The sequence below is a fragment of the Desmodus rotundus genome, chromosome 10 (genome assembly GCF_022682495.2).
Source record: "Desmodus rotundus isolate HL8 chromosome 10, HLdesRot8A.1, whole genome shotgun sequence".
In the NCBI taxonomy this organism is placed as follows: domain Eukaryota; kingdom Metazoa; phylum Chordata; class Mammalia; order Chiroptera; family Phyllostomidae; genus Desmodus; species Desmodus rotundus.
In genome coordinates, this window is record NC_071396.1 from 22595371 (window position 1) to 22620087 (window position 24717).

At 55.5% G+C, this 24717-nt stretch overlaps 2 protein-coding genes across 3 annotated transcripts in view; one reads left to right on the forward strand and one right to left on the reverse strand.

The window, feature by feature from the left end:
- The first annotated feature begins 6327 nt into the window (after positions 1–6327).
- Positions 6328–15874, forward strand: AGT (angiotensinogen). 2 transcript variants are annotated; one of them, XM_024561783.4, is made up of 5 exons: positions 6328–6471; positions 8432–9287; positions 13278–13545; positions 14207–14351; positions 15140–15874. In XM_024561783.4, the coding sequence occupies exons 2-5, from the start codon at positions 8459–8461 to the stop codon at positions 15329–15331; spliced, it is 1434 nt and encodes a 477-aa protein (XP_024417551.2). In that variant the 5' UTR covers positions 6328–6471; positions 8432–8458; the 3' UTR covers positions 15332–15874. The 2 variants fall into 2 exon arrangements, with proteins under 2 accessions (XP_024417551.2, XP_053769314.1); XM_053913339.2 differs by lacking the exon at positions 6328–6471 and adding an exon at positions 7510–7657.
- A 3942-nt stretch (positions 15875–19816) lies between these two features.
- Positions 19817–24717, reverse strand: part of COG2 (component of oligomeric golgi complex 2) — a 31770-nt gene continuing 26869 nt past the window's right edge. Inside the window, exons 16-18 of the mRNA XM_053912917.1 lie at positions 23515–23654; positions 22109–22295; positions 19817–20504 (exon numbers count right to left, since the gene is read on the reverse strand). Coding sequence (XP_053768892.1) covers positions 20403–20504; positions 22109–22295; positions 23515–23654 — 429 coding nt within the window. The 3' untranslated portion in view covers positions 19817–20402. The remainder of the gene's footprint in view (positions 20505–22108; positions 22296–23514; positions 23655–24717) is intronic.

The following is a 24717-nucleotide window of genomic DNA, read 5'->3' on the forward strand; positions in this document are numbered from 1 at the left end:
CAATTTCTATGTAGTAACGTTAAATCACTTTTATTTTTCCAAAGGCTAATTGTTGAGACACTTTCCATTTTTAGAAGTTCTTTTCATCAGGATAAATTCTTCCCCTTGACGTTTATAATGAGGAGCTGATTTATCGATTAGGTTTTGCTTGTATCAAAAGTTCCTAATGAGAGCTTCTGCTGCTGAGAGTTTTTTTTTTAAGTGGTGAGGTCAAACATTTTCTTTTTTCTTTCTTTCTTAGGCCCTATCGTCAACTCCAATGTCCCAGGCTTAAATTTGGCAGATCTAAATTTTGTCAAAATATTTTCAAAAATCAAGTTTCAGTCAGTTTGTAATGGGCAGTTCTAGCCATTGTCTAGATAGTTGGTGTGGGCCATTTCTATGTGTTATATTCATTATGGGTCAGATAAAATATATCTCATTTTTAGTGTGTCCTTACATACAGCAGGTGTTCCCAAAGCCAATGTTTTCATAAAAGGACAATATACAAGTGTAGCTTTACTGCCTCTCCCGTAGGCAGAATAGACTAAGGGTCAGCGAGCTTTTTCTGGAAAAGGCCAGGGAGTGACTGTGTTAGGCTTTGCAGGTCCCACCCATGTTCCCTGTTGCAATTCCCCAGCTCTGCTCTTGCAGCCTGAACATAGCCTGAAAACCCTGCGAACTAACGCGTGTGGTGGGGTCCAATAGAACTTTACTTCCACAGATGGCGGTCCGGATTTGGCCCACGCGCTGTAGCTCGCCCATCCCCGGAATGGACACAGGCTCGTTCTGCCCTTTGTTTTATACACGCTTCCTTTCCTGGCCAGGGTCGGCCGTAGACCACTGTAGATCCAGAGCTTCTGGGACGCACATTACACGCTTTCTCCCACCCGTCTCTCGGATCACGGCGGGCATGAAAAGCCCTGCACCCCGGCAACGTGTCCATCATCGGGCTCGTACAGTTTTCTGAGAAGAACTCAACGCCCTGTGGACATCAGTGAAGAGCCATAAAACCTCCTGGGAAGGGATAAAGGGAGGGCAACCTATTTTCATCTCATTGGAAATAGAGGCAGGCCCATCGCCCCGAGACTCATCACAGGTTAGTTTCAGATGGAGCATAGTAGCCAGCAGCAAGGCCTGGCACTACTGTGGCTACTCACTCCAGGCTTAGAGCCGTGAACTTAACTGGGGCATCGCTAAACTTCATGCTTTGACTACTCACTTGAAAACAGAACCAACTGAAATAGATGTAAAACGGGAAACCCACTACAAAGAGGCTGACGTTGGTCAGGAAATGAACTCTACTCAAAGGAACTGCATTTTTGAAGAACACTCTCCTGGCCTCTGGGTGGGAATGAAAGTTGCATTATTTTGGGATGTTTTCAGTGGTATGTAATTGTCTGAAAATGTTACTAATTGTGCTCAAACAGGTAAAAGTCCAGAGATATGCAATTGCTGGCACCTTGCAATCAAAAGTCCAGTTTAAAAAAAAATCATTCTACTTCATCATTTGTTGTCTCATGCTTACAAAGTGGCTGCTCTATCTCCAGACATTACATAACATTTGAGGGTGGAAGAACATGGAGAAGCTGAGCCATCGACTCTCTTTATAAAAGGAAAGAAAAAGCACTCTGAGAACCCTCAACAGATTTCTGTTTCTGTCTCACTGGCCAGAACCAGCTTACCTGACCACTAATGGTTACAGAGGAGGCTAGGAAAGTGAGTATTACTTTTCTCAATTTCTACATGGCCATGGACAAAGGAGAAAAGTATAGGGAGAGATGAGGGGTCAGCATCCAACGGTGTTTGATATAAAGTTTATTGTCACTCATCATAAGAACCTGAATTGGATTCCCTAATTCTATCATCTAATGTTGAAATTGACACAAACACACAAATCACTTATTTGTACAATCGTAATTGGTGACCAAGAAAATTCTTTAGTTTGACTATAACTTCTGAAACATGCTCCAATCACAACATTTCCTAGAACTTTGTTATTTCAAATCACCGTCCCCTCCAGCCCATGGTTTGCTTCATCCGAATGGGCAGCTGTACCTTCTTCGGGTAAAGTTCACGTACAGCAGTCTGCAGGGCTCTGTCCGGGGCGTCTGTGGGGTTTAAAAGGGCTGAAAGGGAGGAGCAGATTCTTCCCAGGGACATAGGGCAGCTGGGAGTATTTTGTTTTATTTACTAAGAGTCTGAAGCCCAGGTGAACCAACTGAGAGTGCTTTGTATTAGAAAGAAATGGGCCCTGGCTGGGTGGCTCAGTTGGTTGGAGTGTTATCCTGTACACCAAAGGCTGTGGATTCGATTCCCGATTAGGGCACATGCCCACGTTGCAGGTTCAATCCCTGGTTGGGGCGCATACAGGAGGCAATCAATTGATATTTCTCTCTCATTTCAATGTTTCTGTCTCTCTCGCAAGTTGATAAGCATATCCTCAGTGAGGATTAAAATAAAGCAAGAACCTGACCTTTTTAAGGAGCCCAATTTACAAACAGAGAACCCCCAGGGGCCTGTTCAGCTCTCATATGAGCAGTGATGAGGTGGAAAGTGTCCTCATCATAAAAAGGAAAACTTGGAAGGAGGACAGTAAGCTCCTCCTGCTCCGGGTTCCACTAAATGACGTCTGGTGGTCATGTGACTCACACCAGGCTGTTCGGGGACTGACAGTTCTGATCCAGGCCGAAAGCGGTCCCCTGTGAGACAAGTTTTGTCCTAGAAGCAAAACCGGAAACTCAGTTGTTGCGTTTTCCCCTCCTGCTTCCCTTGCCTCATCCTAGCTGGTTCCAAGTCAGATTGCGTCACATACGTAAACAGAGCTTCTCCTACCTTCCTGGTTTGTGTCTGTTTTGCTTTGGAGTAAGACTGTGTGTGTTTTTGTCCGTGACTTCCTGGCTGGCCAGGAGATGAGGAAGCGGGTTCTGGGTTAGGCCAAGCCTTGTCTCAGTAACTGCAGAGCAGACTTGGCCTTCAAAGGTCATCAGCTCGAAGGGCACCCCTGGCTGATATGTCACCAGGTCTGCCAACCGCCCGCGGCTGGTTCCTGGATCAGCTCTGAGCATGGCTTATATAATGAGCACATTTTTACCCCAATTTTTGAGAGATAAATGGGGATGTGCGTTACACATGGGTATAGCAATGAAATAACATGGGGTTTAATGATGGGCACAATAATCCTGCGTATAACGTGCACAAAAATGTGGGTGCACATTAAACACGGCAAAACACGGCACTCGGTCTCCCTAGCCAGCACTTACCCTTCCCTCCACAGTCTATTCAGATGAGCCGTCCCCAACCACCCACGATGGGAGGGACGCGCAAGAAGCAGCAGCCATTGGAATGAAGATTGTCCTAAGTCGGAACGAGGCCAAAGTCTGTGGACTGTTCGAATGGTTACGCTTCTGGGAATAATGTACATTCTTGATACCACGCTCTAGCAATTTTCTGATTTATTCTAATGAGCTTAGAAGCCTCACATAGAAAACCTACCCAGCTGATGGCCAGCCTTGGGAGTTGAGTAAGGGCCGTTCACCTCGCGAAACATTTAAGAAGATATCTTTATTGTGTCCAGCCTAACAACGATTATTTCCTTATTTTTTCCCCCATGTCATTATCAAGAGGGAAATTTCTGCCTTCACTTGGAGCCTCTCCCACCTTGGGCCCAGTTTGAAGGAACTCTGACCTGTGCTGTAATCCCTGAGAAGCTGTTTTCAAATACACTTCAGGATGTACAAACATGTGACAGGAACTCTCAGGGCAGAAGGCACTGAAAGAGGAGGTGACTTACTGAAGGACACGGGTCACAGGGCACAGATAATGGACGGGGCGGAGGTGACCTGGGTCTAGGGCAGAGGGTCGGGGGCTGAGGATGGCAGAGGCTGGAGGGTGAAGGAGACCCTTTGATCCAAGGGCCTGAGGGTGACAGGAGCCGGCTTACGGAGTGCAAGCAGGGGCGGTGTGGGAGTGACCCGGGGAGCTGTGAGTCCTCAGTAAGAGGGAGAGAAGGGGTCGGGCCCAGGGGCCATGCGCCCACTGAAAGCCAGGAGGACAGAGGAAGGAATGGGGCAATGCGGTGTCAAATCCCCTTTAGTCAACGTGGAGGAAGAGGCTGGGAGCCCAAACACCCATGTCAGCCACCTGGGCAGATGTGACTGCCACGTAGCAGCTGCTCCACGAAAGGGGATCTTTCTTCCTCCGGCGAGGTTCCTAATCCTTCCTCTTCCTTTTGTTACATTTCCTAAAGCAGAGCTCACAAGTCCGTCTGCCCCTTCCCCTCCCCCAGCTTCTCAGGCCATCTCAGCCTGGCCCTCCCTCGTCCTTCCCAGGGTCACTCTCCACCTCGACCTTCACCTCTACCTACTTCTGCTTGGTCTTTGATGAGCAGCCAAGAGCTGGGGAACGATTGCCCCAGAACGCTTTGTTTGGGTGGAGACATCTAGGCACCAAGGCCTTTACGCCTTTATGACATTCTATCCCAAAGGCCTCTTTCAGCTCCTACCTTCTCACTTCTCCAAACGCTCCCCCCGGCTTCCGGAAAGCTGCCTCCTGGTTCTTGTACTGCCCTTCAGGACCTCTGCCCGGACTGCTTCCCCACCCTCCAGCTCTCTGGGTTTCCTTCTTCTCTCCTCATTTTGTTTAATTATTATTTATTTTTAGAGGTAGGGGAAGGGAAGGAGAGAGAGAGAGAGGGAGAGAACATCCATGTGAGAGAGAAACATTGATCTGTTGCCTCTTTAACTCGCCCCCGACCGGGAACTGAACCTGCAACCCAGGCATGTGCCCTGATCAGGAATCAAAGCGAGACCGTTAGTTTTGTGGGATGATGCCCAACTCATTGAGCCACACCTCTCAGGGCCTCGCTCCTCATTTTTAACCCTCCCCAGCTGAACCATCTCCACCCACCGGCTGTGAGTTACACTTGATGTATTTGCCTCTCACATCTGTGTGACTGGCTCAGACCCTACTCCTGACCATTGTAACTATCACCCAAGTCCTTAGCACTGGGGGCCAATAGAAGCTTCAAAAGAAACAGTCCATGCTCTGGCTGGTGTAGCTCAGTAGATTGAGTGAGGGCCTGTGAACCAAAGGGCTACCGGTTTGATTCCCAGTCAGGGCACATGCCTGGGGTGCAGGCCAGGTCCCCAGTAGGGGGTGCACAAGAGGCAAACACACATTGATGTTTCTCTCCCTCTCTTTCTCCTTCCCTTCCCCTCTCTCTAAAAATAAATAAATAAAATTCTAAAAAGAAAGAAAGAAAGAAAAGAAACAGCCCAAAATCAAACTGTGTATTCCTTCCCCCAAAGCTCCGTGCTTTCCAGGTCCTGCCCCTGGTTAGTGGTTCATCATCCTCTCAGCGCCTGATTTGAGATGTTCTCTCCACCTTTCCTCCAGCCTTCCATCACAGTGTCCCCACTAGAGTAAAACTTTAAAAGCGGGAGACAAGCATTGTGTCACTGTCCTGCTCAGACGTCTTCAATCCCTCCCTTCTGTGGCTCGACTTTGACCTCCAAGCTTGGTGTTCAGGCTCCAGCCAGTGTCATTCCTTTCTGCACCATTCACTCCACCCGCTCCGATCCGGGTGGGGGATGGCAAGCAGGTTTCATCCTGGGCAGGCCCCGGGAGCAGCAGCAACTTGCCATCCTGACTGACCCCCTTTCCTGCACCTGGGTCTGCTGGTGTCCCCCCAAACAAGCCCCCTCTGCCCTACCTCTTTGTTACTCTTGTACAAACCTCTCCCTCTGCAAATCACTTCTTCAGTGGCCACCTTCTTTCTCCTTCCAGGTTTGGCTCCAACGACATCCCCCACCTCAAGAGCTTCCCCAGCTTTAACAGAGTGCTCTGCCCGCTCCCCCGCCCCCATCTGGAAGCCTTTTGTTGGTGTCTTGCTGCCTGGCTGTACCACTGCTGAACTGCGAGCCTCTAGAAGATGTTTTTCCTCGGTTGGGTGTTTCTCTCCCTAGCTGTCAGGGGGCCTCACGCAGCTCTGTGGGCAACTGCCGAACCGCTCGAGGCTGCAGGGTCAGCAGCCAGCCCAGGCCGCCCGAGTGTGCACATGCCCGGGCCTCTCAGAAGCACCCCCTCACCAAGGGAGCTCCGTTGGAAGGCTCAGTGGCTTCCCTTGGCCAGCACATCACACCGGGTCAGGCATACCCACACGGGATGCTGCTGCGTCCGGTGACCTCGGCCCTGGCTCTGGTGAACCCAGTAAATGTGTAACTGACCGCGTACCAGCTCGCTCTGTTCAGCGGCAGAGCACGCATCGATCGATCGGCCTGACTTCCTGGAAGCTGGCCCAGCATGAGTCCTTCTGGCTCTCATCCCCCTGGCTGCCTGAGGCCCCCACCCCCACTGTGATGTAACCCCCCTCTCTCCAGCCTGGGCACAGGACGGTCTGGGAACCGCTCCATCCCCACCCCTCAGATATAAATAGGCCTCCGTGGCTGGCCAGAGGAAGAGCTTCCCTTGTCTTGTGGACTGAAGCAGAAGGTAAGCCGAGAGCCCCTCTCTACACACGTGCCCCCTCCTGTCTCTCCCAGGGCAGCTGAGCTGTCTGCTGGGCCTAGAAGGCTGGGGCCCTGTGGGGAGGGGGCAGAGCTAGCCAGCATCCAGGAGCCAGAAGCCAGGGGACAGTGGTGACCTACACCACTGGGGACATTACCCCTGAAGAATCAGACAATGCCGCTCCCCTCCAGTCAAGCCAGACATCCAGAGCTGGCCTATTCCTGCTCAGCCCCAACCTGGATTCCACCAGAAGGCTGGTCCTTCTCACAGTTTGCTGGTGGTCAGTCCCCTTGCTCCCTCGGAGCAGGGCTGGGTCCTCTGGCACAGGGCTGGATCATGGTGGCCAAGGGTCCCCTGAGTCCTCTTCCAGCCAGAAGGAACAGCAAGGCTTGTGCAGGCGGCGGAGCTGGGGAGGGGAGCGGCCAGGCTCAAGGAGCTCCGGTCGGCATCCCCACAGGGTGCAGGTGAGGGGAGGCCCCATCTCCCCGCAGCCTCCTTGAGCAGAGCTGTCTCTGGTTCTGGGCTCAAGGCCTGGGTCGGTGCAATCAAACTCACCCCGTCCCCCCGGGGCCTCTGCTTGCTCATCTATAAACGGGACAAATAGCCAGGCCTGGAACTCCCTTGGGCTCGGACTAGGACAGCAGTAGGAAATGAAATGCTTTCTAAACTTCCGCAGGAACTACGAAGGCAGATTCTCATTGTTTTGTTCAAGAGGCAATGCAGATCGGCTGCTTGTGTGTGCAGATTGTGGCTTCAAGGGTCTGGGTTTGAATCCTGCTTCTGTCTCCTACTAGCTGCCTGCCCTTGAACCTCTCTGTTCCTCTGCAAAGCAACAATAATGAATTTATGTAACAATGACTTTTCAAGTAGCTACTATGTCCCAGGCACTTTGGTGGGGGTAGGGGAGTGGGGGCATGGGGAGTGGGCAGGGAATGTGGTATAATGTGAGCAAGAACCCTGTTCTCAGGGGGTCTGCATGCACGTGGCAGGAGATGAGCAATAAACAGACAAACAGTAAACAATACACTGTGCCGCCAGGTGAGCAGGGCTCCGGCAAAAGGAAAGTAGAGCAGGGTGAGCTCAGAGTGCCAGGCCTGGCGGGGACAGCTGCGAGCGGAATCCCGCGTGCAGGAAGCCCCAGTGGTCGGGGGCGGGCTGTTGCAGAGATTAGGTAAGTTGATACCTGAACAGTCTAGAGCAGCACCTGGCAAGGAGAAGCAGGGTACTGTGTGAGCTGCCACCCTCACCGTTTTCACTGAGCCACACAGCCGCCAGGAGCAGGGACATCAAGAAGGAGGGAGGGGCTGGTGGACAGGGAGACCATGAAGGGGTGAGGAGGAGAGACCCGCAGGGGGTGGGCGTCAGGCCCACCACCCTGCCGGGAGCACCCACAAGGCCTGGACCCCCTGTTGAGGGCTGGCTGCTGACTGAGGACCCTCGGGGCGGGAGAGCTGATCACAACTGAGGGCAAACAACAGCCTCTGCCTTGAAAATGACCCATGAGATGGCTTCACCGGAACAGGGCCTGTGCCGTTCAGAATGCAGAGTGGGGAGGGGCTTGTTGAGCAGCACGGCCCAAACCCCGCCCCTCGGGGCTGTTCCTGCAGCGTGTCCCCCCGCCCGGCACTCAGTCCACAGGTTTTCCCTGGCGACTCAACTTTCTATATGGGGTCTATGTAAACAGGAAGGGAGAGGCCCACTGTGACAGAAATGCAACAAAATGAACCCCCGAACAGAACCCTGCAAAAGCACGCCTGAGCCCCAACGGGGTGCTATGCACCTGGGCCACAGAGATGTTTTCTGTGGGCCTTTGAGTCCATTTCTTCTTGCGGAAATTTGCAGACACGGATGGGTTTCTCCAGGCGAAAAGCTGCGGGGGTGTGGGAACACGCCTGGCTATAGCAGGCACTCAGTAACCGCCTTTCACCCTCCCCAAACATTTCAGGGTAGCAGCAGCGAGTGCCCCACAGAGATGGCCCCTGCCGGTGTGAGCCTGGGGACCGCCATGCTCTGTGTCTTGGCCTGGGCCAGCCTCTCCACCGCTGACCGGGTGTACATACACCCGTTCCACCTCCTCGTCTACAGCAAGAGCAGCTGTGAGCAGCTGGAGAAGCCCACTGCAGAGTCGCCCAGCGAGCCGACTTTCATACCTGTCCCCATTCAGGCCAAGACGTCCCCAGTGGACGAGGAGGCGCTGCGGGAGCAGCTGGTGCTGGCTGCTGGGAAGCTGGAGGGGGAAGACAAGATGAGGGTGGCCATGGTGGGGATGCTGCTCAACTTCATGGGCTTCCGCATGTACAAGACGCTGAGCGAGATGCAGACTGCTGCCAGCGGGGTCGTCCTGTCCCCGACGGCCCTCTTTGGTACCCTGGCCTCCTTCTACCTGGGGGCCTTGGACCCCACGGCCCACAGACTGCAGGCCTTCCTGGGCGTCCCCGGGGAGGATCAGAGCTGCACCTCCCGGCTGGATGGTGACAAGGTCCTCGCTACCCTGCAGGCCATCCAGGGCCTTCTGGTCCTGCAGGGCGGGGCAGGCAGCCAGGCCAGGCTGCTGCTGTCCACCGTGGTGGGCCTGTTCACGGCCCCCGACCTGCACCTGAAGCGGTCTTTTGTGCAGGGCCTGGCCCCCTTCGCCCCCGTCACCCTCCCGCGCTCTCTAGACCTGTCCACGGACCCAGAGCTCGCCGCTGAGAAGATCAACAGGTTCATACAGGCCGTAACAGGGTGGGAAATGGGCAGTGCCCCGACGGGAGTCAGCCCGGACAGCACCCTGGTCTTCAACGCCTACGTCCACTTTCGAGGTAAGGCAAAGCCTCCTGGGGGACTCTGCCCCCAGGCCGCTGCCTGAAGATGACAGTTCTTTGTCTCTATGGCTCTAATATCCAACGTTTCAGCTGAGTTGGGCCTGGCCTTGGAGGTGGGCAGGGTGGCAGACATGACAGGTAACTGGAGGCCACCCTCAAGGAGGACGGGAGTGGCTGTCCCCCTGGGCTCCTCGGGTGACCACGGCTCGGGCACGTGCCTACCCACCCGCTGCCTTGTCTCTGCAGCGACTCTCCTGCCTCCTTTCACTCCCATCATTTGACCCCCTGTGATGTGGTGAGGAGGTGTCATTGCCTCTGTCACCGGTGAAGAAATAGGGACTCAGAGAAACTAAGTGACTTGCCCAAGATGGCCCAGCCATGAGCAGGGGACCTGGAATCTGAACCCACGTCTCCTGACCCCAGTGGCCCAGCTCCTTGCTCAGAGGGCTGGGTTTCTGTCTCTTAAGAAGGTCACTGTCTCATACAAAAATACCACTTTGTTTGCTTAAATCGCTCTCACGTTGGGGGCAATTAGCAAGCAGTCCCTGATACACAGGTTGCTCATTCATTGGACAATTCATCGTTGAGAAGCTGCAAGATGCTGAGCTGGGCGTCTCAGAGGTGCCAAGTAGGAGGGATACACAAGCCCTGACCCCAGGTTGTTGAAGTTCAATGTGGGGGACAGACCCTGTGGGCAGGCGCCCTGGCCACAGAGCTGCAGGCAAAAGTCTCCCACGAAGCTACTCTTGGGGAGGCTCAGAGAACTCAGAGGAGGGGGTCACTGGGGAGTGGACAGAAGGCCTGGGGGTGATGAGGGGAGCAGGGTTTCAGTGAAGAGAAACCTGCCAGCAAAGGCAGCCAAGTTCAAGGTGAGGGACGAGGTTGGGATATTAGGATGAGAGAGGGGGACCAGTGGAAGGCAGGGCTGGGAAGATGGGTTGGAGCCAGATTTTGAGACTTGGAATGTGCTGCCGGGAAGGTTAGAGCTCTTTGGGGGCAGACGTCCATGTGGACAAGCATTCTGCCCAGAGGTCGTGCCCATAGCTGTGCTGTGTGCACCGGAGACCATTGGGTGCTTGGAAGGTTTTGCAACGGTCCAGGCAAACTCCCTGGGGACACGCTGTAAGCTAGTGGCTCTGTGATGGATGGGTGGGCTGGGGAGCCCTGCGTCTCAGGGACATTGAGGAGGTTGGATCAAGATGAGCAGCCTCGTGGTGGACAGGGAGCCAAGAAAGCCCGTGGCTGAAGACAGAGCTGTGGAGAGAGAGGTTAAAGAGAGCAGGATCCCTTCTGGTCACATGCAGGAAGTTCATGAAACCGCACCAGGAAAGGACCTCCAGCCGCCCTTGGGTGGCAGAGGAAGAAGACAGGCCGGTTGCCCAGGCCCCAGGTCAGAGAGGTCACAGGGGCAGAGTCCAGCCCCACTGTGGAGCGGGGAGGAGACCAGAGGCTGGCGCACGGTCCCTAAGAGCAGCCCTGGGGGAGAGTTCACCAAGAACGTCGTGCCCCCAAAAGGCAAAGCCAGAGAGCCACTGGGTCAGAAGTGGGGCTTCGCTTTGGAGAACTGCCCATCCATGTGATTCTGCAGAACAGAGCTGGACAGGAAGGCGAGAAAGGAAGAAGGGGAGACGTAGAAAAAGGCAAACCACGCTCAGGATGGCGAAGTCCTGGGGTGCTCTCCCAGCCCCGCCATGGTGCAGCCTTCTGTTCTCGCGCCCTGAGCTTTCCCCGTCTCAGTTTCCATCAAATGGAGACGCACACCCCCTTCCAGCCCACCGGTGGGTCCATTCATGAAATGAGTGGACTGTGCCGGGGGCTCTCAGTCCCTTTCAGTAGTAACGTCTTGTCATGGCCACCTCAGTGCACAATTGGATGTTTCTAACCAGCACGGGCTGGGAACATGGGGGCCCGTGAGCGCCAGGCGCCCTTTGCCCGGCACTTACCGTCACCTCCAGCCCAGGCGCTGGCCCTGGCAGGTCCTGGGAGATCTGTTGACTTAACCTTGAGGGGTTTACTGAACCTCCGGAGAGGATGGTGCTTTTCAGATGAGCAGAGGGAAGAGGGCGGCCCCTGAGTACATATTCTGGCTTCTGTTTGTGTTCAGTTTGTTGGTGGAAAATTTAGTCTTTTTTCCCCTCTAATCTAAAGAGCCTCCTGCCGGGCCTGGTGGGCCAGTGCTGAGGTCCCCAGGGGCAGTGTGTGCGGAAGGTCACCGAAGCTTCTTTCCTTCTTTTTAACTGAATCGGCTGGGGTGACACTGGTTAATAAAACTGCATCGGTTTCGGGTATACAGGGTGTTCACGGCCCCATGTCGTCTCCTTCCACCACCACTGAGCCCCCCACCTCTCTCTGCCTCCCCCCGCCCCTTCCCTCTGGTGATCACCGTGCTGTGGTCTGTCTCCGAGGGTTTCCTTTCTGAACCCCCTCACCTTTTTCACCCAGCCCCTCCTGCTCCCCTCTGACAGCCGTTGGTCTGTTCTCTGTACCTGCGAGTCTGTCTCCATTTTGCTAGTCAGTCCAGTGTGTTCATTGAACTCCACGTGTGAGTGACGTCATGCGGCATTTGTCTTTCTCTGGCTGATTTCACTCAGCGTAGTGTTCTCCAGGTCCCTCCACGCTGTCGCAAGAGGCAGCACCGAAGCTCCTCGCTCCCACGCTCTCGTCCAGCTGCTCTTGTCACAAGCGCCCTGGGTCACAAAGCCAAAGGGCCGCTGAGGGCGCTCTCCCTTCTCACCAGAGCCTGGGACAGCAGAGCCGGCCCAGCTCCCTGAGGCCAGGGACCCTGTTCCTCCACCACCCCCACCCTGCCCCCTTGGCCCTGGACACCTGCCTCAGTGAGGGGACAGGCGACTCTATTTCAAGCTTCCTCTACTCAGACTGCCGAGGGCCAGGCTCCCCGGGGGCTGTTCTGTGATGGCTCTTCCCCGGCCTCAGTTTTCTTCCCAGAATCACCACAGAGTGGGCCCTTTGAGGCAGGAGGGAGGGCCTCGGAGGGAGGGGTGAGCCAGTGGGACATCACGGAGACTCCCTGAGTGATCGCGCCTTCCACAAGAGCATGCTTAGAGCTCAGCTCTGCAAGTGCCTGCGGGGAAGGAGGGCTCAGCCCTGCTCCGGGCCCATCACAGAGGGTGCACCTCTCGCAGCAGCTCACATCCGCTGGGCACAGCTGGGCGCAGGTCTGTGCCCAGCAGCAGTGCCTGGAGCCCTGCAGCCTCCGTTCCTGGAGGGGCGTGCCCGGCTCTCAGTCTGTGGCTCTGAGAAAGGGAAAGGCCCCTGGGGGACAGCAGCAGGCTCTGTCACAGCTGGCGCCGCACACGCATGAAAACGGGAGCACACGTGGAGCACTCGGGGGCAGTGAGACCGTCCTGTAGGAAATGCAGCTGTGGATTGACGTGGTCACATGCTCGTGCAGACTACAGAACTCGCCACGCCCAGAGCGAGCCCCAGGGGGAAGGGCGGACGGTGGGCGGCAGCGCTGTGGCAGTAGCTTCATCAGCGTTGGGGGTGGCAGTGCAGATGGTGAGGGAAGCTGTGGGGGGGCGGGTAGCAAGTATATGGGAAATCTCTGTACCTGTCTCTTAATTTTTCTGTGAGCCTGGAACTGCTCTAAAAAGTAAACTTTATTAAAAACCAAAAATCAGAGGAAGCATGCTGGACCACTGGCCTCAGGCCAGGACAGATCTGGGGGCCGCTAGCCCCTTCAGCACCTGGTGCAGAAGGTTCCTGAAGCTCTCTGATGTCCTTGAGGGAGGGGCAGTGTCCAGTCTCAGCTGGAGCCTGGCTGTGCTGTGTCTTCGTCATTGGCTGTTAGCGTTACCTTAGTGAACTCGCGATGCTGATTTGATCGGCCCTTGGGAAAACGCAGTGGCCCTGGGACGTGCTGGGGTTGCCCGCCTAGGCCTGGCTCTCAGCCCGGCCCCCGCCCCGCGTCCACCTGCCTGTGTGGCCTGGCTGACCCTCCCCTTCTGTCTCCGTCTGGGTCTCCAGGGCAGATGAAGGGTTTCTCCCTGCTGGCCGGCCCCCAGGAGTTCTGGGTGGACAACACCACCTCCGTGTTGGTCCCCATGCTCTCCGCCACGGGCACCTTCCAGCACTGGAGTGACACCCACAACAACCTCTCTGTGACCCGGGTGCCCCTCAGCCAGAACGTGGGTCTGCTGCTGATTCAGCCCCACTGTGCCTCGGCCCTGCAGCAGGTCGAGGCCCTCACCTTCCAGCACGAATTCCTGACGTGGACCAAGACCCTGGCTCCCCGGTATGGCCCCTGGGAATCCCTGGGAACCTCCTGGCTGCTGCCTCTGGAAAGTGGGGAGCTATGCTGGTCCTTCTGTTTAGGGTGGGTGGGTGCATGGGGAGCATGGGTGGACATGGGCGCCGCTGTCGGTCGAGCCCTGGGCACGGAACAGGGACATGGCCTCTGCTGCTTGGAGCAGGAGGCTTGCACCCACCCTCGTCTCTCCACCAGCTGTTGACCCAGCGCTCGATTTATTAATCACGGTCTATCTGGGGGCAGGAGAGGGGGTTACCCTCCCCCTTCCCCATGTGGAGGGTCAGAGTGCATTTCCATGTGCCCAGTGAGCAGGGCCTTTTGGACACTAGCCCGGACACCCACTGCCTGTGTGTTCTAAGGGCTCCTTGGGGGCTGCCTTCGCAGGGGACTTGGCCCCCTCTGAGAAGCCTGGGGGCCCTTCCCAGGGAGCAGTCCTTGATGCCCCCTGGTTTGCTGCCCTGGTCATTTGCTCCTCTTCCCAGTGGTGACAAGACAATTTCTCCTCCCACCCCCAGTGAACGCTCCCTCCAGTGGGGACACATGTCAGCCCCCTGGCTGCCCGGGTCTTCCGAGAGCCCTCTCTGCGTGCCCAGGCCTCGCCCCGGGAGCCACCTGGCGCCTTCCTAACTGTGGGTCATCTCCGCAGGGCCATGCGCCTGACCCTGCCGCAGCTCGTGCTGCGGGAATCCTACGACCTGCAGGACCTGCTCGCCCAGGCCAAGCTGCCCACCCTTCTGGGCGCCGAGGCGAACCTGGGCAAAATCAGCGATGCCAACCTCCGCGTCGGACAGGTACCATCTGGCCCGCTGCTGAGTGGGTCTGTGCGTTCCCAGTGTGGGAGATGAAAGGGACACACAGGAAGCTTCTGGAAGGTGGGGTTGGGCTGGAGGGAGAGGAAGGCTTGTCCAGGTGGGTGTAATCAGAATTAATACTTTAATTCTAGGGTAGGAAAGATGTGGTCAGAGCTTTCTGGGGCTTTCCAGAGACAGGTGGAGAGCAGCAACCCCTCACCCCACCCGCCCTGCCCCGACCCTGTGTTCAGTGGCTGTGCCCAGCCTGACCTATCCTGGGGTTGGGACTAGGACATCAGGTGCTGCCAAGCCCAGGACTGGCCCTGTCAGACAGCTCTGGCCTCAGAGAAATGCCCTACAGAGAACAGGCTTTCCTGCTGCCACCTGGGATGACACACCTCGGCAGTGAGAGGGGCCTGGGAGCTCTGGGCGTCGTGCCAGTGCTGGGAGAAATGGGGTCACTCCCAGTCCTGGCCTCAGAGACTTTCTGCTGGGGGGCAGGAGCCTCCTGTGCTAAGTGAGCGCGAGGGCCCATGCCCTGGTGGGCCACAGTGGGGCAGGGGGGCGGGGGATGCAGGAGTTCTGCCCGGGACAGCAAAGTGGAAGGTGGGGACAGGCAGGTCCGAGGGCACGTCAGGGAGGAGCCCTCTTGCTGTGCTGAGTGAGGACCCACAGGCCCCGTGCACCGTCTGAACAGGCTGGGACTGTCCCCCACTGTGGGCAGCTCTGCACAGCCATGCCGGGCCCCCCAGAGCGTGGGAGCGACCCCAACCCGTGCCTCTTTGCAGGTGCTGAACAGAGTGCTGTTCGAGCTCAAAGCAGACAAGGGGGAGCAGCCCGCAGAGCCTGCCCAGCAGCTGGCCGGGCCTGAGGTCCTGGAGGTGACCCTGAACTACCCATTCCTGTTTGCCGTCTATGACCAAGATTCCACCGCCCTCCACTTCCTGGGCCGCGTGGCCAACCCGCTGAGCGCACTGTGAGGCCGCCCTGCTGTGGACACGCAGCTGCCCCCGTGGGCGAGGAGCATAGCTCAGCAACCCTGACTTGTCGCCACCATCTTCTGCTTTTTCTTCCAGTGAGTCAGCTGCGAGCTGGAAAGCAGCCGCTTCCCCTCGGTCAGTGCGGCGCTGTGTGTGGGAGCAGCAGGACCTGCGGGTGGGTCAGGCTCTTGGGTCCTTAGGTTTACTGTGGGCGCGTGGGGGGAGCCCAGGGCCAGAGCTCAGTACAGCACAAGTGTCCTTGTCCCGGAAAGGGTTCGCACAGACCACTGTGTTTGTGAAGCCGGTAATGGTTTCCTTTTTAACTGGAAACAGAAATTGGGTTTTAAAATTAAAATACACGTTTTTACTGCCCCGGGTGTATATGTAGCTTACTGAATGGGAGTTACGACCTGCATGCTGTCTCCACGAGGCCTGAGTTTTTCTTCGCTGTGATTTCTGAAACGCACAAGCATCTGAATGTGTGTTAGAATGTAACACCATGGCTGATTACCCTGTTAGTAATAAATGTCTTACAACAGGAAGCACAAAGGAAAAAATTCTTTCACTTAGCAGAACATGTACAGGGCCTGACACAAATAACACCTCTTTTTATTACAAATATTTTTATTACAAATTATAAGCATGTATTTCTATAATATAACAGTATCACACTCAAGCACACCGTATGACATTTGAGGTGAACTGTTCAAGTGACAACTATAAATTATCACACCCCTATCATTACCCTACCCACCACACTCAAGCAGGCCTTGCTTCTGCCGGGCCCTATGTAGGCCATTTAGCAAACCGTACAAACAGAAGCACTTCCTAGGACTCCGAAGAAGCTGAAGGTGATGTTTCTCCAGCCCCTTCCTTCCTCGGTGGCAGTGACTGTCCGTGGGACGGGCGGGCGGGCCTGGGAGGCCCTGCACCCCACACAGCTGGGGAGGGGCCAGACGACGGGCGCTTCTTCACTCCCCGGTCATGGGGTCAGGCTGTTATGCATGGTGCCCGGGGAGCAGGAGGCAGAGAGGTCTCTACGCTGCTCATTCCTTTCTGTCCATCGAGCGTCCCTGCCTGTCCTCCTTGGTGGGATTAGGCCCCCACCTGCTGAATCTTGGGCAAAGCCTGAGAGGGGTGGGTGCCTGCAGGCCCAGGCTGCGCACCGGTTGATAACTGAGGGTGCTGAGGAGGGACAGAACGCACCTTCTCCTCCCGTCTGTGAGTAGCGATGGACTCAGTGGCAAGATGAGAGAGCTGCTGCCCACGAGAGCTGCGGGGCTCGTGGCCACAGGCCCGGGGCTGGGGAGCACCTGGCCTGGGAGTGGGGACGGCCCGTGTCAGAGCTGGCCAAGCGCCTTCCTGTCCTGCTTGTGCGGTGCCTGCCCTGCACCCAGGGCTTGCCACCCTCCCACTCACTGGGATGTTGGAGCCACACTCTGAGGGACCGAGGCTGACTGGAGCGTGTGTGGGGACAGGTGGCGGGTCTGTTCCTCTGACTGCAGCCCAGGCCCATACAGAACAGCAGCGGCACCCTCCAAATCTCAGCATGTTCCCTCACATTTCCCGGGCACCCCTCTAGCCTGCAAAGTACCTCCCTAGCTTGGCAACAAGGGGGGTGCCTCGTCCTTCCCACCTCTGTGGGTGTGACGGGGTCACTGTGCCAGGCACCCGGGGGCAGTGTGGCGGGTGCTCGGAGGCGGGCTGGCAGAAAGCCCAGCTGTGTGACCCAGAGCAAGTGACTTCACCTCTCTGCCCTGTCTCTTTGTTTATGGAATGGGAAACGAATGAATAAATGAGTAGTAACCGCCACGTGGCACTCAGTCCCTAACAGGACCATGACCTCCACCCTTTCTAGCAGTCCTGTTCCAAAAGACACGGCAGGAATGGAGGTGTTCACCTGGGGGCCACGGTGGGGGGCTGGATAATGGCCCCCGAAGACACCCGGGCCCTGGTCGTGACCTTACACGGCACAGGGAGCTTTGCAGATGGGGCTAAATGAGAGACCCTGAGGCGAGGACAGGACCCTGGGTCATTGGGGTGCCATCAGTCACGGGTTCCTTGTAAGACGGAGGCAGAGGGAGAGTGGGACAAGGTGATGTGATGCAGGGCACGGGGAGAGAAGATCCGAGCTCTAGTTTCTTTAGTAATTCCTGCAACTGCCACGAAGGAAAAACGGCCCGACACGAAAAATCGGAGCTGCTCGTCCAACAACCCCCAGCAAATGCACTCCATTCAGCATGCATTCGGGTGCAGCGTGGCGACCGTGTGGTGGTGCGGGTCCATCTGTTGTAACAAGTGTCCCGCCCTGCTGAGGGACGTTGGTAATGGGGAGGCTGGCACGTCGTCATCACCCAGAGTTCCTCCTTTACATTATGGTTTGCTCTGGGTGCTGGCCGTGGGGACACAGCAGGGAGCCCGAGTCCCCAGCTGCAGCGCCATCCTGAGGTCGCCCACAGGGCAGTCGGACAGAGAGAACATTGTGTTTTTAACTAACAGGCCTCTCTGCTTAGCAGGCTGCTCCGGGGCTTGGGCAGTTGCTAGGAGTAAACCGTCGCCAACCGGCCGCTGGTTGCAATAACCGGCCATAACTGGGAATTGGGTCTGGACACTACAAAGCCACAAAACACCAACATTTTGCAGATCACTTAACACAGAAATATCAATTCTACAGGTTTGTTTTCCTTAGACATTTCTTCACTGTGTTCTAAGTCTTCCTGGGTTGCAAAGTGTGTATCCAGTAACGAGGCAATTCATTATTCAGCCACTACAAACACCTCCAGTCCCAGATTCTGGGCACCAGACCAGGCACCAAGGGGGGCCAGAGGTGGCTTCCCCCAGCCCACTGAGGTTAGTCATCAGATCCCGAGTCCTTTACTGAACTTGGAAAACCCAAACGTTTCTGTTTGTTCCTCGTGTGGCAGCGGAAGGGCACCTGCACCGACGTCAGGCTCTTCACGACCTCTGCGGCACAGCTCGTAGTGGCTGGAGTTCTAAATTGGGGCACCAGGACGTGCGCCTTGGGTCAGCGGGTGCTGCTCCGGAGATCAGGGACGTCACAGGACTCACAGGACAGAATCCACACCACCTTTCCAAAGTCTGAGATGGTGCGGACGCACCCCGCCTCACCCCCTGGGCCCCAGCACCGGCAGACACCGGCACACCAACTCTGGCACTTGAGACCTCTTTTTGATTTGTGTTAAAAAGTTTTAAAAATCAGTTTTGCAAGAAGTATTACTTCATCTTTAAATGTTATTCGATCGCAATTCTCCAAAGCACAGCTTAATAATCACATATTATATTAAATAGAGCAGGAGTGTGAGGAAGCCAGGGAGAAGTGTCTGGGGCGTCTTGCTTTTTAACTAAGATCCTGCACCCGTGCAGGTCACAGGTCACGCTGGGCTGCAGGTCACCTGTCAGCATGGGGCAGTAGGCCCCCGCTGGACCTCTTCCTTCAGCTTCCTCTAGCCCTGGGCCAGGTGTGTGCACGGCCTCAAGAACGGCACAGCTTCTGCAGGTCACCCATCACCGAACCTGGGACACCTGGAGGCATGCGGGTTCCATTCCGTCCCCGCTGTCTCAGCCCTACATCCACCTTGCCCTCCTGACCGCTGTCTACTGCACCAACAGAGAGCCAAGCACAGACCGGTGGGCCAGCCCCCCTGGCGGAGTCAGGTTGAACCCTTGTGATGCACTCCTCCTGCCCTCTCACTCCTTGCTCACACGCTCTGCTTCTCCCACCCACCTTCCTAACCCTAACTGCAGAGTCTGGCACTCGCCTGTCTGGTCCCGGTCTGCAGCTCAGCCCAGAGCACATGCTGTGCACTGGGATGGAGTGGGAGCCGCTCCTGCTGTGAGAGCGCCAGGCCGAGGGAACTCCTGGTGCCCACACCACCGCTCTGGGGTGTTCCTGGGGCTTGTCTTTCGGGGGCCTGTCCCTCCTCCAGCTGGGCCTCATCGCTGTGCTGAAGCAAAGTCGTCCTGGCGAGCTCCCAGATCTGCTGATTTCCCGTCACTCACGCCTTTCCTGGGTCTCCCTACAAGCAGCCTTTGGACAGAGAGAGGCTGAGGTGCAAAGAAAGGCGAAGCTAGAAGAACACGCCACCTGCTTTCCTACTGTCGTTACGTGGCAAAGGCAGGGGCCCCCCCGCCAAGCCTGAGTGTGCAGGGGCGTGTCAGTGTGCAGGGTAGCGAGCCAACCACGTGCTCTGACCACCTCTTCCCGACTCTTCTGTCCGCCTGACCACCAATGCCCGGCTTGCAGAATTAGCTTGTCAGGAGGGCCAGCGACTGCTGGCTTCCAGGGGCAGGCACATTTGCTGCCCTCCCGTGGGTGGACTCCCACACGTCCGGAGGACGCTTCTATGGGGACAGGACCCTCCTGAGAGGTGCGAGGGAGGCACTGCCCAGATGGAAACGGGTCATCACAGGCCGGAGCGAGGAGACGCCACTTGTTCTGAGTTCACAAAGAAAAAGGGCGCACGCTTTGGGCAGACACTTCATTTATTCAGAAAATAAACCCTGCCGACTGGTTCCTGCTCCCGACAGAGGGCTGGGCGAAGAGCACGCCAGAGCACTGTTCGCAAACACCCAGCGGGAGGCCGGGGAGCCTGCATTTCCTAGCCTCGCTTGGGGAGTCCATCGGCGTGCGTCTCAGAGGGGGCACAGCCCCCGCGTGGCCACGCCTGGGCAGGCAGCTGCTTCTGCTGCGGGCCAGGGAGAACCCTTTCTGCGTTTGGGTATATACATTTACTTTAATCATATTTTACAAATCAGCTCTTCCTCACTAAGGTTTACAATAAAAATAAAATAATTTGCTCTGTAAACTATAGTAGAAAGTTTCAAATGTCTTAAAAACTATCTTCCATACAACGGAAAAAGGCTTCTGTGTTCTTTTTGGGTGAAAGAAGACCCAAATGTGCGGGGTGAGCTGGGCTGGTGTGTCGCTGGAGACCTGGCGGGAATACTCTGTCCGCCCCCGAGGCTCGGGGCTGCAGAGCGAACAGAGCCGCTTTCTTCCTGCGGGCGCCTGGCCCGGCGCCCGGCTCCTGGTGGGCTCCCCCCAGGATGCCTACGGCTGCTCTGCTGTTGCCTGGTCCTTGGTGGCAGCGACAAGCTCTGCGAGTGCTGGGAAGCTTTTTATGTCCTTTGTCTGCAGGCCCATCTTTTGTATCTGCAAAGGCCATGAGAGAGAAGTAAGTTCCTGCGATTTAAAGTGAATGTGGAAAAAAGACCCTTACAAAAAATAAAGGAAAATATTCACCCCCAGCGTCTACTAAATAAGGAAAAGGCAGCTCCTTAAAGTTAATGGCAGAATTCTTCTTCCTTTCAGAGCGCAAGGATTTACTTAATCGCGAAACTTTACTCTCTGGGGTCAAACCCTCAGCGTTCTAAGAAGCCAGTGTGTTTAACTGACCTTGGTCCAGCAAGTCAGCATCTAACAGGACAAGGGCCTCTTTTGTGGACTGGCAAAGAAAACTCACACTGAAAGAAATAATAAAGCCAACTGCTTTTTTAAAAGGAGAATTCTCAAAAAAGAATTGGCCTGTCTTAAATTCTTAACATAGCAACCACCTTTTCTTAGAATCTGATTAATTGAAGATACTTGGGCACAGCAACTCCTGTGAACTGCTTTGGTAACGAGAGGGCACACGCTGTCCCCGCTGTAGTGTGGCAACAGCAGTGGCAGTGGCGACAACACAGGCACACGCGCGCGTGCACAGTGTGGTCTGGAAAAACCAGCGTCTCGGTCCGCCCTGGGGACTGGGATGGGGACCGCCTTTCCCCGCCCCCCCCACCTCGGTCTTCCCTCCCGCCCTCCTTTCTTCCCTTTGCTCATTTGTTGCATGTGCTTTCATAACGCACTTCTTGCTTATCAGGCCAAGCTTCACTTGTGAAGTAGGAAACACGGCAATGGACTTTTGCAAGGATGTATGTCTAAGTTTGCTTCAAAGCAGAAGAATTTAGATTTTTGGTGATGACCCTGATGTGTAGAAGGCGGCTGGCTCTCAGGGAGCTAGAAAACCAAGCATCTTCGGATGGAAATGTTCCGGTTTCACTTTTTCTCGAGCGAAGAGGCCTTCCCTGAGGATCCACCTGGAGGACCGTTCTTTACACAGGAAACCTGAACAGTGGACAAAGCCACTTTCCGAACCTCTGAAAGTTCTGATACCGGGGAATTCTCCTCTGCCTCACCAGGCAAGGCCTGCGTGCAATCCTCACCTGCCCCCCACGTGGTAACACACACATTAGTGTTCATCCGTGTACTACGATGCTCAGATCTGCGTTTTACGGAGCACCCACAAAGATGCTGTGCTCACGTGGTCTCTCACGCTCCACGCTGCGAAGCCAACGGGCTAATGCTTTGCTAGTTGTCCCAAGTTGTTCTGGTTGTTCTAAACCAGCCAATATTCCCAAAGACCGTGATGTGGCGCTGATCACGTGTCAGGCAGGGGACCAGGAGGACACGACCTCCGTGGGTGCCTCTCCAGTGGGCTTCGTGAACGTGAGCGCCGAAGACCAAGCAGACGTAACCGCACAAAGGGAGGAGCCAATGGATTTCAGGAAGCTGGCTTTCAGTATTCTTCTGTCTCTTCTTTCTCTAACTTCCTAGGTGCAAGTATTTGGACTTCAAGTACCTTGGGACCCTGACCCCTCTTTCTAGCATGGGAACCAGCCTCCCGGGCCCTCAGTGGCCCCTCTGGGCCCATGTGAACCGCCAGGTGCCCCCAGAACTCGGCTGCAGAGTCCCTGGAACTGATGCCGGATCACGGTTACCTGTTCCCCTAGGTACGCAACGTCCAAGGCCAGCTGCAGCCGGATTTTGTCGTCGTCACTCATGCCGCCACTGCTGCTGGACCCGCTGGGGTTGGCAGGGTTGGTTTTTCGGGCTTGTTTTAGCCTTTTCAGGCTCTCTTCCATCTTCTTGACAGAGTGCAGGACGTCGGACACGGTCTCGTAGTACCTGGAGCACAAGACGCATGTACAGGTGAGAGAGATGTGTGTGTGACACTGAGCATGCTAACAGGCATCGCAGACCAAAAACGAGAGAGAGGGAGAGAGGGAGAGTTTTAATATAAAAACTGACTTCCAATAAAACATCAGCCATGGTAAATATTTAATGTTTCTTCAGACTGAAGAAAAATAGGGCCTCGACTCCCGAGCATTCCCTGAGAGCCCAAGACTATGCACGTGGGTTCTGCGTGCGGTTCAGTCCTGGACACTCAGGGAGAACCACAGGCCAGACTGTCGTTGGTATGTCCAGAGCGAACATCTGTAGCTCACTCTCCCACGCAAGTCACACGTTCATTTACAATTGGTTTCTCTTTTAAAGAGTAGAAGCATTTCAAAATTAAATAAAACTGACTGCCTTCAAAACATGCTCAATATATTGTCCAAATTACACATGAGTTACATTTCAAAACTCTGTTTACAAGCTGGTTCCTGGGCATTTATGTAGAAACAATATTGTAATTTACTTTGTTCTAAATTAACCCACAAATGCCACTTAACTCATAAGTAACTGAAAGAAATAAAACACTAGGGCAAAATCAATAATTAAGCAGAATTCAGCGACAAAACTGGGTAACAGACTCTGACGTAACTCAGTGCTGGCGTCCGGGGAAAAGGGGAATGAGTCAGAAATGAAGAGACGCTCAGTCGGTGATTCTGAGCACTCCCCACATTCTCAAGGGCTGTGGGGCTTTAGACACAGATCCTCGATCAGCTGTAACGATTTCCCCTCCCCTGATAACGCCGCATGGCTGAGGCCATTCTGGACGGACAGAGCCGGGTAGAGAAACGGTCCTCCAGGAAACCACGAGACTGGACTTGGAGAAGGGACTCAAGGACGGGAAAAGGCAGGTGCGCCCGGGGAGGGGTGGAATGCCCGGACCCCTAAGAGGTGTGTGACCCAGGAGACACCAGCCAGTGGGAGCCCCAGCCAGGCTGGCTGCAGTCCAGGTAGAGCCTTGGGTGGGTGGGGAGCACGGAGTGTGGGAGCATAGCTCAACCGTCCACACAGGTGGACTGTGTGACCCCTCCCCCTGCACTGCTTTGTCCCAACGAATTGATGTGATATTCTTCCCACCTCATCGACCCGCTGCCCTCGGATAGGAATCTCCTGATGTCTGACTCGGGGCTTTTCTGAGGAAGTCCGGAGGAGTCTATCTGAGGTCACTTACTTGTGAGTGCTCTCCGAGAGGGCGCCTTCTAACCACTGCTGAATGATCGCGGGCTTCAGCTTGTCCCGGTGCCCGCTCTGAAGCTGGTGAAATGGCTTCAGGGCACTGTCCACGTAAGAGGAAGCTGTTGTTGGCACCTCCTGGAACACCGTTGGTAGGGTGAAAGAGGTACAGAAAGAAAAGATAGAAGTTATCCAAACATCAAGTTCAAAAGGATTCTAGAAATGTACCAGTTCTGAGACTTGTACAGCCTCCGTCCTTTCCGAAAAGCAATACGCGGCTGTCTGCAGAGAGCCGTCTGGAGGACAAGAGGGACTCTGCAAGCGATAGCCGGGAGGCGGCGTCTGGAGCCCGACTGGATTCAGGGGCTGCGCCAGCCACTGAGGGCTTCATTCCCTAGGGTGTTGCTTCCAGTCACTTCCTGTCCACACCCGTCACCCAGTGATCTCATTCCATTTCGGGCCTGATTCTGCGCGTGTGGGTGGGGGGCAGGGGCTGGGCTAATGCTGCTGGTCAACAGGCCGCCTTGCGAGAAGCAGGACCTAAGGTGAGTAATCCGACTTCTCTAGTTTAGGTTTCTTCGTCTGTAAAGAAGGGCACGAGCACCCACTTGGCAGCAGGGCTGGTGAGAGCGCACGGCATTTAGCAGCGCCTGCCCCCAGTAAGTACGAGCACCTACTGACCAGGAAGGGAAGGCCAGGAGGTCATTGAAAGAAAAATGTATCCGGCTGTATGAATCAGGTCTGTCCCACTTCTGAGTGCGAGCTTCAAGTCAGACCAGGAAGAAAATTCGGTGACGTGGCTCTTTTTCTACAAGTGGTAATTCAACTGCATGTTGCAGACGTAGAAGGAAAAGGAGACCAGCCACGGAGGAGGTCAGTCCAGTCCCAGCCCAGCAGCGAAGATCTCCCCACCACCCTCGGGACCCCGTGTCAGGCGGGTGGAGAGACAGCTGCACCACACAACCGAGCGGCTGGCCAGCCCACGGAGGTCTGCGGGAAGCCCAGGGGTTTTTCCACCTGCACAGCGTCCTAGCAGATTCTCACAACTCCTGAGAATAATTTCAGTTGTAAACTGCCTAACACCCAACTCCACAACTGGGGACAAAGAAAACCAGAGGGGGAATTACGTGAGGTCTAGCAAGAGCGCACTGTCGACGCATGAAAATGAGAGGTCAATATGGAGAGCCAGAACGCTGGTAAG

What these genes read in the sequence shown, in the direction of transcription:
- AGT (XM_024561783.4), top strand. Translation starts at nt 8,459, where the DNA reads ATGGCCCCTGCCGGTGTGAGCCTGGGGACCGCCATGCTCTGTGTCTTG. An exon ending in ACCAAGACCCTGGCTCCCCG is followed by an intron (nt 13,546 to 14,206) that starts GTATGGCCCCTG and finishes TCATCTCCGCAG; the next exon opens with GGCCATGCGCCTGACCCTGC. An exon ending in CCAACCTCCGCGTCGGACAG is followed by an intron (nt 14,352 to 15,139) that starts GTACCATCTGGC and finishes GCCTCTTTGCAG; the next exon opens with GTGCTGAACAGAGTGCTGTT.